We start from the raw sequence: 12,348 nt of genomic DNA on the forward strand, positions 1-12,348 counted from the left end.
TTCTTTTACCTTATGTGTGAATTTTCAGGTGAAGCTATTCTCCACTTTGCAAACTTCTTCAAATAGCATAACGTATTTATGGAGAGTATCTCTCTTGGGCAAGCTGAAGCAGTGAAAATTGCCTGGAGAAAATTGAAACCCTGATAATTGATTTTGCTTGCTCTTAAGGTTTCAAAAGACTTTAATCTTTCCAAGAATAAATCAAAAACTGTTCAGTAGCAAACCATGGGGAATTCCTCCAGATTCTTAGAGTGGTTTCCTTGCTAAATTTCAGAAATTATATTCTTAGTGATGTAGATTAAGAATTAAATTATTTGCTTAAAATAGTTAAGTATGTTGCCTACTGGGATTTTCTGTGTCAGCTAATTTGGTTATGTTATTAACTGTCATTGGTAGCCAGGATCTTTGAGCTGTAGAAATAAAAACCTGCCAAACCCTAGGTATACGGCAAACCCTTCAGGCCATAAAATCTTATTAGAAGGCAAATCATAACCTCCCAACCCTTTCGAGATTGATTTGGAGCTAGGAAATTTGTAGAAAATTGATGCAGTGTGGAACACCTGCTTTGTGTATGCAAATAAATGTTGTTTTTTTTTTTCCTTGACACAGGACTAAGCAAGAGACAAATTATTCTCAAGAGGTCATAATGCAAAATGTCTGATTGGTCTAGATGTTTACAAAATTTCTATAGAAATAAATTAAACCAGGTGGAGATTGGTCTTGATGGGCTTTGCACTGAGACCTCATAGGACTCTCCCAGCATTGGTTCAGTCAGCTTCTGACTTCTAGACCCCTGCTCACACATCACTATGCTTCTGTATCTCAAGACCTTTATGAGGGCTCTTTCTAGATTCTACTTGTATGGTTTACATTATGTGTATTTCTAAATCCTTCATACGTGCTATACTTTGTATATCTTACATAACTGCTTGTTACTATATATTATCATGCTGTATAATTATATAATGGCATAACTATATTATGGTACATATTTAAACAGAATGGATCGATTTTATTTCCAATATAATTATCTGAAGTACTGGTATTGCAGGAATTGGTTCTGCATGGGTACGATATAACTTGAAAGGCTTGTATCTTTCCAAAAATAAACGAGTAACTGCTCATCAGGAAAACGGTTAAGCACTCCTTCAGGTTCTTTGTGGAATTTTCTTGCTAGGATGCACTGAAGTGGCAGGCTGTGTCAGGCCATGGCAGTTCCCTGCAGTCTGCATCCCCATGTGTGACATGATGGGGACTGGTTGTCTCCAGATTTTCTTGTGCCGCTGGCAAGTGTGATCCCACGGAACAGAGCAGCTACAATTCGCAGAGGAGTGCAGATGGTTCTTTTCTGGCCAGTGCAAAAGGCAGGACACCCTTCCCAGCTTCTTCACCTTCTGTCAAGAGGCTGGCCTGCAGGCCAAATCAGTCTGTATCACTTTCAGGGGATATTAGGGCTTCTGCAGAAACTAAGCTTTTGTTCAGGTGGAAAAAAAATCAAAGGCTTGCCATTACTTGTGGGGAAAAACAAACAAACAAACAAAAAACACCTTTTGAAAGCTCCTTTAACCAACATGATATTGCCTTCAGACACAGTTTACATTTTTTTTTTAAGTCTTTGAGCATTTGAGAGAGTTTAACTGACAGTCTTTTGCAGAAACTTTCCCATAGCACACAAAAAGAATACATAAAATACCTAAAAATAACTGTAGTCAGTATGCCCTGGTGTTTCAAGGACGTGACCAACTTCTCACCACCCAGTGAATCCTTGAGTGTCATTTGAGCTGTGATAAGAGCCTGCGTGCACGCTGTCAGGCTGTTGCAAGAATGAGCTAACACGTAATGGCTTTAACCCCAGTGAAAGAAAGCAAAGCTGAATGTGTTTCCTTGTGTTTGTCAAGGAGTACAGATATGCTGGAGTAACTTTCTGCAGCTCAGCTGTTGCTTAGCTCCTTGGTAGCTCAGTTGTGCATTTTGGTCTCAGAAACCCTGGAGCTGATCTTATTTCAAAAGAAAAATGAACAAGGGACTAGAACAGGAGAATTTTCCAGTCAAAACAGAAGGAGCACAGGGAGCCCACACAAACACTCTTATCTTCACTGGTATTCTGCTTACTCACTCTGCACTGTCACAAACAACTCCAGAGCTTTATCTTCTCTCAAAACACGTCCAGCCAGTTTCCAGTGCCCTCCAAAAGATTCTAAACAGAAGCCTCTGACCTTGCAAGCTCCCTTTCATTATTATTATACTTAAATCTGTGACTTCCTAAGGAGCACTACTGAGCCACCACCAGTGTCTGAAGAAGATCCAAAGAATTGATTTTTCCTTAAGCCATGATGCCCACACATCCTTAGATAATATGAGCTGCCTTTTCCAAGTAGATGAATAAAAATAATGAGAAATCAACCCAAGTATGTTCTTTCTGCCCCACAGACATTGTCTCCACAAATATAGCAGGACTTTTAGTCTCCTCTAGTGTAAGTCTGAGATGCTTCTCACATGGACTATTCCTGAGCCAATACTTAATACTGAGTTGCCCAGTACTATTTACTCTTGCACCCCTCGTAAATGAGGTGCAAAAACATTTCTAGATCCTCTAGTCCCATGCAACAATTATTCTGTTTGAAGGCTTACTCCAAATCATTGTAGCATACCTGTGTTTTTCCTCCTGTCATTGTTCTGAGCCTTATTATTTTTCACTGGAGCCAAAGTCCCATTTCTCTTCGCATAGCCACTTCCAGTATGAGCCCTATTGCTTCTCAGTTGTTTGTGTATTTGTGCATTAAACTGACCTACATCTCTCTCTAGGGAGTGGGCAGCAGATGGTCCTTAGGCCATCTGGCATCTCAAGGTGCTGCCTGAGTGGTTTGTGGGTTACAGAAGTGGTAGATGCTGGTTGCTGGATAAACAAGATGCAGCTGAGCTCCCCAGGGAATGCTCTGCTTGTTTGTATAAACAACTTTGGGCCAATGTGAACAGCAAGGTAACATGGAAATAGTAGGTCAGACAGGTTACCTTGGCAGCAGTGAGAACATTTGTTTGGGAGCTATTGAGATCAGGGAGACAGCTACACCAGCCAGCTCCACTAGCAAATGAAACTGGTCGATTCACTGGAGGGGCACCACCATGACTGAGGCTGGAGCACTTTTCCCTTGATGAGAGGCTCGGGAAAGTGGGGTGTTCAGCCTGCAGAAGAGAAAGTTTTGGAGGCCCCTAGCTGCAGCCCCACAATACCTATGAGGAGATTATCAAGAAGACACAGACAAGCTTTTCATAGGGTTGTAAGTTGGGAAGAGAAGAGGTAATGGGCACAAGCTGAAACAAGGGAAGTTCAGGCTGGATGTAAGGAGAGACTTTTTCACCATGAGGACAGTCAGGCAGGAAAACAGGCTTCCCAGAGAGGTCATGCAGTCTCCATTCTTGGAAGTTTTAAAGACTAATATAAAGCTCTGAGAGACCTGGTCTGAGCTTGCAGCTGAGCTTGAACAAGAGGCTGAAGTAAAAACCTTCTGTGGTCCCTTCCAGACAGTGAGTCTATGATTAAGAATCAGTCCGTTTTTTAACAAATCCTGCCCATATCCCGTTCCACATTATGGAAATCCACCTTGGTCTCTCTGGTGCAGACAGAAAATGTACACTGAGTTTGACCAATCAATAGTCAATACTGACAAATTTTACACAGCACGGTGCATTAAGTCATTGAAGGATTAGGACTTAACTTTGAAGGGCAGCAGCTGTGTATGAATGCTTCCTTTATTTTCTCTTTCTGTGGGCCCGAGTCTCTAATCTGTTGTGCTATCTCTGTTAGAGCAGGGAATAGCCAGCAGAGCTGGCTTAAGCTGCCAGCTCGCAGGCAGCCTCCCTGCTCGCCTATCAGAGCCAGTCCCCTGCATTCAGTCTCTGCTCTGTTTGCTCCTGCTGTGTCATTCTGTCCTTCCCTTCTCATTTGGTCTTCCCATCCCTCTTCCCTCGGTGACAGGATTACAGCACCAGTGTCCTGTTGCTGGCGTGCCCTGGTCTGAGCTTTCTGCCTGACTTTTTTTCTCCACTCACCTCTTCTTTTTGCTCCGGTAAGTCTGATGAACAGCTTCCTTGCTGTCACTGTGTGGTGGCTTGGCACAAGGGCTTTAGTCTAAGTGTTTCCCTTTGGGATTCTCAGCCCACGTTTTCTAGGAATAGCCTGAAAAGCCTGGGCACTGTGAGATGTGTGAGGAAAACAGGCGAGTATCTAAGGCTGTTGGTAAAAGTAAGAAATGCTTCTCTAAAGAGTGATCAAAAATTTTAAGCTGGCTTTGATAGAGCTTGCCTTTAAGTGAGACTAGGGGCCACGGCTGGTTTGCTACAACAATCAGTGGTCAAGACTCAGGTGCTGCACGAGAGGTGAGGCAGCGGACTTCAGAAAGTCTCTTGAGTCTGGTTCTTTTCATGCTTGTATGAAAACCTACTGTGAAGCCTACACACTTTTGTTCAGTTTTGTGCTAGAAAATTGTGCGTAAATCATAAAGCTATTCAAATGTAGCATGTAGTTGATAAAGCTGATTTTATCATCACTTTCTGAAGTAATACATAGGACACTGTCTAGGCTATAAGAAGGTGCTTGTATTTTTCTGGAGGGCAACTGGAGCTACAGTAGTGTGGCCCATTCCAGAGTTTAATGTTTGCTGCTTTGAGGTGTTACTGAAGTTCAATTCTGATGTCCTGTAGAGGTAAAAATTCAGATTTTATCAGCATATACTAGCTCATGTAAGTATATGGACTATGTCGTTTTAGAGAAGTATGTCTATGTATGTGAATTTTGAGCACAAACTGCTAAATACCATTACCCATTTTAGAAGTGCTTAAAATAACTCTTGGCTGCGGAGCAGGTGCCATGTGTCCTTCTGCTAGATACATGGGGAGGCAAGAGCTAAATATAGACCTGTTTGTAAACCCTCTAGAAGTTCAAACTGCAAGAAGGGAAGGAGAAAGCAAATCCCTTGAGAAGGAAGGGGAAGCGCTCTGTTTAAAAGAAGATAAACAAAACTCTGAGACAGTATGCAAGACAGTCTGCAAGAGAAGCTAAGAAGACAACATTTAATTTGTGCTTTGCTCATGCCAGGACGGTGCCTCAGCAGCAGTGTCTGCTCCAGCGGTGTGAGAGGTGGCTGGTGCAGCCCAGCATGGGGGATGGTTCTCCCAGCAGCAGAGGGATGGCTTTTGCTCCTCTGCTAAATCAGGCACTGGCTCTTGCCCATTGACCTTTTACTTTAGAAGTACTGGCTGATTTCAAAGCACAGCGAAGGCAAATTGTGCCATAAATGTTAAATGTTAAGGGATACGGTCAGAGACAGACAAACTCAGCACATTACCAGACTGAGCTTAGCGGCACTCTAGTAATAAACCACATCCCTAAGAACCTCATCTAAATGCCTTTTAAACACCTCCAGGGTTACCTTGGGGTGCAGCTTGTGGCTGTGCTGTGTGCTCAGCCCAGCGTTGTGCCTTTGGGGACAACCACAGACTGCTGCTTTCCCAAGCATCAGTCTCACTGTGGGACAGCAGGCATGGCCTCCTACAGAAAGACATGAGCCTGAGACCAGTGTTTGTCACCTCCCACCTGAGACCAGGGGTCACCTGTGCCCCGAGGAGCTCCATTGCTCTCCTGGGTTACCCCAAGCATTTAACAGAGGAAGGAAGAGAATGGAGATGAGGGTCTCTCACAGTGGGGAGGAAGCAGCACCCTCTGGCTCTTAGGGTTTCCAACTGGAGGAGAGGAATCACAGAGTTATAGGATCATTTTGGTTGGAAAAGACCCTCAAGATCATAGAGTCCAACTTTTACTAAACCATGTTCCTAAGAACCTCATCAACTTGTCTTTTGAACACCTTCAGGGATGGTGATTCAACCACTTCCATGAGCGGGGAGGACAAGAGTGACTATCTATAGGCAGCAACCACAAATGTTTGGGATCAAGTTTCCATTCAAAAACACCAGGGCCATGAAAGATGCTGATCTCAGGGCTATGGAACAGGTCCCAGATTTGGGAGGGCAGAAGGAAAAAAATAAACAAGATCCAACACTCAAACTCAGTCAGATAATCAGTCAGTCCTCCCTTTCGCCATAAAATAGGATATGGCCCTGTTGGAAATTCTGGTGCCTGGGGGCAATGGTAACGGTGGTACGAGTCACAAATGTCAAGAGGTGGATTGCCTAAAATCGGGCAAAACGAGGAACCAAGGAATTTATCTTCTGGGCCCCTAATTTTTAGGCATTACTGTATCTAAGATAGCACATAATGTAAACACTTTGGGTCTTGCTGAGATTGGCACTGTAAGACTTTTATGGCCTGATAAGGAAGAATTCCTGATGTATATCAAGGTTAAACAAGCTGGAGCATGCGGAGGACTGGGGCCAACTGCAGTAAAATTTCCCAGCATCAAAGGCTGTAAAAGGGGGCTGTTCTCAGCAGTACTCTGTGACGCTGGGGAAGCTGTTACACAGAACAAGGTGTAGAAGTCTTAACAGGTGCTGTGTTTATGCTGAAAGTAGTTAGCAGATCCATGGTTCAGCCTGAAGGACAACAGAATAAAACATTAAAATATTTATTTGTATGTGTAAATACCATCCCCAGTATGATTCATCAAGTGGCTACCCTAGGGTTAAAGATTTTTTGCTGGATATTTCTGTGGTTCCTGCATGCTCAGGCTGGTGGACTGAACCTCAGCAGATGTGAATTGCCATGGTTTCAGAGACCGATTGTTACTAACCCCTTTCTAGCTATGTTAGGGAAGATTTCCTGTACAGCCAGTGTTTATACATCTTGTGTCCTTGTGTCCTTGATTCTAAACATCCAGTTTCTCTTTCATTCACCTCTGTTTTTCCTAATTACTTAGAAACACTGTGTATAAATCAATCACCACTGATTATTTAAAGCCTACTGTGTTTGCAGACATGCTTTGTGACTTATGCAGGAGGAAACCTTTAGCCAAACTGAGCTGCTCCATGAGGGATGCAGTTGGGAGTCAGGAGGCAGACAACAGAGAGAGTCAGGGTGCAGTGAGAACCATGTCAGCTTGTGCCTTCTTACAAAGAGAGTAGGTAGTCAGAAGAGAAATTCATATTTGGAGATGGAGCATTTAGCAATCCTGTTTTCCCTCTGTGATGCACATATTACAAAAATAGCTAGTTTAAATCAGGGATGTACTTTGTGAGACTTTTGTTCTGTCTAGACAAAAGCTGGTGAACCTGGGATTTCTGGCTGATTGATTGCCAATTGTCAGTTGATTCAAATTAATGAATACAATTGTAAACACTAGTCTGACCATGTCAGAGATAAACACATATTTTGTGGAGCTTCTAGCTTAGCATTTACAATAATCTAACTGACCTTGAATTAATTGGTAGTCAATTATCTCTAGTTAAAACAAGATCACAAACTGTAGTCTAACATTCATGCTATCTGGAATTATTTACCTAAATTGCACATGTAGGGTCTAATATTTCGATGTAAATTAAACTCAATATGAAATAAAATCAGACAGATATAATTTTACAATCACTTTACAGTGATGTAATGACCGTGCCACATACAGGAAGGAAAGAATGGGGTGTGTCTGTCTGACAGGGTTTATGGGACCAGGTCTAGCTCCCTTCCCAAGCTGTTCCCACTGGCAAGTTGCACCTGTGGGAGGACTGCAGGGGCAGGGATTTGTAGCTAACAGTTTTCAGGCACATCCTAAACCTCACTCAGATCTTTCAATTATAGGCTCACAATTAAATGCTTGAGAGATGATAAACTATAATATTTGACTATCTTATAAAATAGCTAGACAATCAAATCTTGAAAATGTTGCCGAAGTGATGGCTGTCACTGCACTTCCAAAGATCACTTTGACTGGGGAGAGTTTAATAACAAAAACTGAGTTGTGTATGACAATAAATTACATCTTTCTTATCATATGCTGCCTTTGGCCAAGTTAGTTTATGATTTTGAAAGCTGTAGAAATTTAGACACCATAGAAGATAAAGGTTACAGGCAACTGAACAGAGAACAAAGTCCTTCCCAGTTAGCTTCATGTTTTCAAAGTAAGTTGTTTTTCAGAAAATAAGAGTCACCTCAGATGCTAGAACAGAACTGAGAAAGCAATCTTTTTCCTCTCTTTGTCCCCTATTGATACCATTGTAAATCATGTCATTAAAAGGAGGAACAAAAATCAGCCTGAAAAAGAAAGAAAGGACTCGTTGTCTAATAAAGAGTATGGAGCATGTAGTCAAGCAGAAGTGGGGGCTGGTTCCAGGGTGAGACCCAGCTGTGCATCCAGCACCTCTGTGCTACCTCGTGAGGGCAACGCAGTGGTGGCAGCAGCTCTGCTGACACTCTGAGAAGGCAGGATTTTTCTCTACAGTGAGTTTTCCAGCCACATGCAGTCAGAGATGCTGTTTCTACTGGTACACACCTGCAGGAGCTGGTGTGGATGCTCTTGCTGACACCCTCATTGCCAGGTCCCGGGTAGGCCGGAGCAGCCTCCAGAGGAACACAGATACTGGGGGCTTTGGATTCACCCGGCTGAGTGCCGTCGCCCAAAGCGGTGGGAAAACAAAATCTTCTCTTTGCAAATTTGGAACAGACTATCTGAAATTTGCCCCAGAAAACACCATAGACTGTGGTACTTCGTGTCAGTTTTACTTCACTGTGATTTATTCCAGTTTTTGTACTTTGTTAAACAAGCCGTCAGCAGCATGCAGCAAATACAAGAGAAGAGCAGTTTATAGCTGTTTATCTTATTCTTTGCCATTATTGTGACAGTGCCAAGCCAGGCCATTTGTAGATCAAGCACCATGCTGGGCTCTCTAAGAGCATAGTGCAGTATTCAGTGCACCAGATTAATTTAAAATATTCATTTTTCATGATTATCGACTTAAGATGTGCTGGCAGGAGAGAAATAGGAAATGAAACTGATGCAGCTCTGAAGTAAAGCTGCCCACCTTGCTAGACAGCATTTGCAGATAAACAGATCAAGAAAAGTAAACAAGTGGCAAATAGTATGTTCAGGGAGGGAAGTGATAGAAATGACTCAGGTGTCATTTTGTGTGTTATTGCTGGCAACAGGAATAAAAGGTTTTGATTTTTAAGTATTAGGTTTGGGCATATTTTTCCTCTTGGAAAGTATATAATTTGCTTTTCTCCCTCAGGCAAATCGCTTTGGTTGTTCATTTAAGTGTGACATATTCATCAAGCCAGAGCCAACCGATAAGGTGCCATACCAAATTCCGCACAAAATCACTCACATGCTGGCTGAGTTTCGGGAACAGTTATAAGACTAATTTTGCGTGCTTTTAAATTAATCCTCCGTGTGTTTGCTGTCAGGTACTGCACCAAGCATGGAGAATGACCAGTCTCCCACCTTGCCCGAGCAGGACATCCAGGGGCAGAGCGGGGACAAAGCTGCCCCAGGCTCGCAGCCCCCTGCTCCAGCCCCCACGGAGCAGCCAAGCACCTGGCCCGAAGGAGCCGTGTGTGACATCTCAGAGGAGCTGAGCCGGCAGTTGGAGGACATTATAAAAACTTACGGGTCTGCCGTGAGCCTGATGGAGAAGGAAAGCACCACTACAGGAACCAACAGGCCTGAGAAGGGGGAGCCAGGCAGCGTGGAGGATGCGGAGTGTGAGGATGCAAATGAGGAGGGCGAGAAAGAGAAACTGTCTCCTGGGGATGCTTCCAGAGCAAAGGAACCCAGCGGCAGCAAAGAGCAAAAGCTGGAGAAGAAAATCCTGAAAGGACTAGGCAAGTACTTGCATACTTACCTGGCCCTTCTGTGGACAGAAATAAAACCTCCCTGGTCCTTGCTCTTTCCCATGTTAAGCCTCTGCCATGGATGATGGGGACCTCTAGTTACCTATAGTTACTGAAAAATATGGTGACTGTTACAACTTTTCTCTAACGGATAATTATTTTCAGCAATTACAAAACAGATACGCATAGGCTGTATCAGGTATTAGTCCTTTGAAAAAGACAAAAGCTTAGGATTGTATCACACAATTCTGATGTTCTATTGGGCCACTCACACTGATTAGCCAAAGCTGTGAGTTTGATGGCACACTGCTGAAAGTTGCTACTTAGAGAAAAGAAAACCTGATCTCTCATTTGTGCCTCAGTAAATTTTTCTTCCCCTGCTTCCTCAGTTATGATTTCTCACTAGTCATAACAGTACTAATGGTGCTATTATGTGGTGTGGGAATTTGCAGAACAAATTCACTAACATGACCAGGTTATTCTTCATCTAGCAGACCTCCAGACTCATGATGGACTATGTGAAATAAGCCAATGTGCTTTTTCTCTCTAAGCACAGTGCTTAGAGAGCTCCTCGGCCATGGCAGGGCTCTGTTAGCTGAGCCAGAAAGAAGTCCCAGCAAGTTTTTGTGAAGGATGTCCTTTCTGCTGGGCAGCCACTAGAGAGCAATGTAGTTACATCCCAATCTAGTAAGCATGTAATTTGTTTCCCTTCCCACGTTAAACTCCCGCCGATCTTCAAGCTTCACCTTTGTGTGAGAACCAGAACCCAGCCGTAGATCAAGACTATAGAAAAATCACTGCAGGACGTTCTTACAGGCAGGGGACTAAGCACAGAACAGTACAGGGCTTTTTTTCAAAGTGTCTCGAATATCCAGGAGAAAGCTCCCCCGTTTCTATTGCCCTGGCTTAGATGCAGTTATTGGTGCCTCTCCAAGATCAGTGAAACTACCAAAGCACGGCTCTCCAGCTGCACTTTCAGCAGTTTTCACTCCGGGGTTTGATTTTAGCTCTCATGAACTTATTTATATTGTTACTGTAGAGACAATTTAGTGTGAAATAGTGGATTTTCTCCACAGGCAGTACTTCTGGACTGCATTAGGCTTAAAGTAGAAAAAGTCCAGCCTAAAGCAGAAAGCAAATTTGTTCTCACAAATTCAGGAAAGAGAAGCATTTGGAAAAGCACAGCCAAGCCCCTGGCACCACAGCCGTCCTTATCTGCAGGTACACCAGGAATATTTTGTATTCGATGAACAAGTGGTATTCAAGCTCCAGCTCATACTCAGGGCTGAAATGAATACCAAGAGGTATCAGAATGGAAGCAATATATAAATGGCTACGCAGTGAATTAGCTATGCATGCCCAGATAGTTATTAGACTGTGAAAGCATTGTCTCTGGTATTCATTGACCTGGCTGGCAGTACCCGCCACTCTTTGATTTTTCCATCTGCACTGTAGTCTCTCTACCTGACTTAAATCTTCCTTCTGTCTTGCATGGGTTGAGCAGTGCAGGAGCTGATTACACCAGCTTTGATCAGTTTTTGCCTGCAAAGAGATCTGGCTTCTGAGCCTCTGGAGTCAAATGTGTCATATATGTGACCCAGCAACATTACAAAAACAATGCATTAAAATTAGGTTGTACAGAAAAAAGGCTTTTGCTAGAAGACAACACATTACTGAGGGTTGAAATAGAAGAAAATTCGAGCATGTTTTTTCTTGTGCGGAGAAGAAACCAACATGAATTCATAGAAAAAAATTGTTTCCTTCCAAAATGCCTCATTTCTCCTTGAGTTTTTACAGATTCATGCATCAGACAACCAATTTCATAACACCAGCTACAAACTACCTCTACCATCAAATCTTTGCTTCTTTTTTTTTTTTTTTTCAAGGAAAAGAAGGCACCCTACTGATGCAAAGCTTGAACAAGCTGAATACTCCAGAGGAGAAGCTGGATCTGTTATTTAAGAAGTATGCTGAGCTGGTTAGTACAACATTGATTCTCTTCTGTGCAAACTGTCTATACAATAAGATATAAAAACCATATGCCATGCAGCATGGTCAAAGTTCATGTAGTAGTAGCATCTGTCCTACCTAGTGAATCCCAAAATAGTTGTCAGGGTTAAATAATTAGAGATGAGAAGGAGAGAAAAAGTGAGGAAAACAAGCTGGGCTCTTGCCTTTGTCTTCTGCAAGGAGTTTTGCATACTTCCATATGCAGATATTGCTTTAAATTACATATGAGTGATTTAATAATAATTTTTAAAAATAATGCAGGGCTTAGTTTAAAAGTTAGGAAGCAGACAACCAGGAACTAGAGAACTGAGGCTAATGGTAAGAGAAACCACAACACAGTGAAATGAAGAATCAGAGCCCCTGCCACCATAATGTCACCCCTGTAACAATGCCAGCTACCTCTGTTCTTTCCACACTTAAGAAAGGTTATTTTCAGATCAAGTATTTTTTTCTAATAAGTCGTTACAGGGTTCTGTGGCCATAAACTGTGGAAATCTTACAAATGAAAAGGCTGCAGCATTTTACTTTTTGTGGAGTGCTAAAAGATTTGCCAAGCAGAACAATGACTT

At 42.7% G+C, this 12,348-nt stretch overlaps 1 protein-coding gene across 1 annotated transcript in view; it reads left to right on the forward strand.

The window, feature by feature from the left end:
* The first annotated feature begins 3,854 nt into the window (after window positions 1–3,854).
* TXLNB (taxilin beta) overlaps window positions 3,855–12,348 on the forward strand; it is a 36,511-nt gene continuing 28,017 nt past the window's right edge. Inside the window, exons 1-3 of the mRNA XM_065833298.2 lie at window positions 3,855–4,067; window positions 9,344–9,760; window positions 11,656–11,747. Of these exons, the coding sequence (XP_065689370.2) occupies window positions 9,358–9,760; window positions 11,656–11,747 (495 nt within the window). The 5' untranslated portion in view covers window positions 3,855–4,067; window positions 9,344–9,357. The remainder of the gene's footprint in view (window positions 4,068–9,343; window positions 9,761–11,655; window positions 11,748–12,348) is intronic.

The sequence above is a fragment of the Patagioenas fasciata genome, chromosome 3, assembly GCF_037038585.1.
Source record: "Patagioenas fasciata isolate bPatFas1 chromosome 3, bPatFas1.hap1, whole genome shotgun sequence".
NCBI classification, from domain to species: domain Eukaryota; kingdom Metazoa; phylum Chordata; class Aves; order Columbiformes; family Columbidae; genus Patagioenas; species Patagioenas fasciata.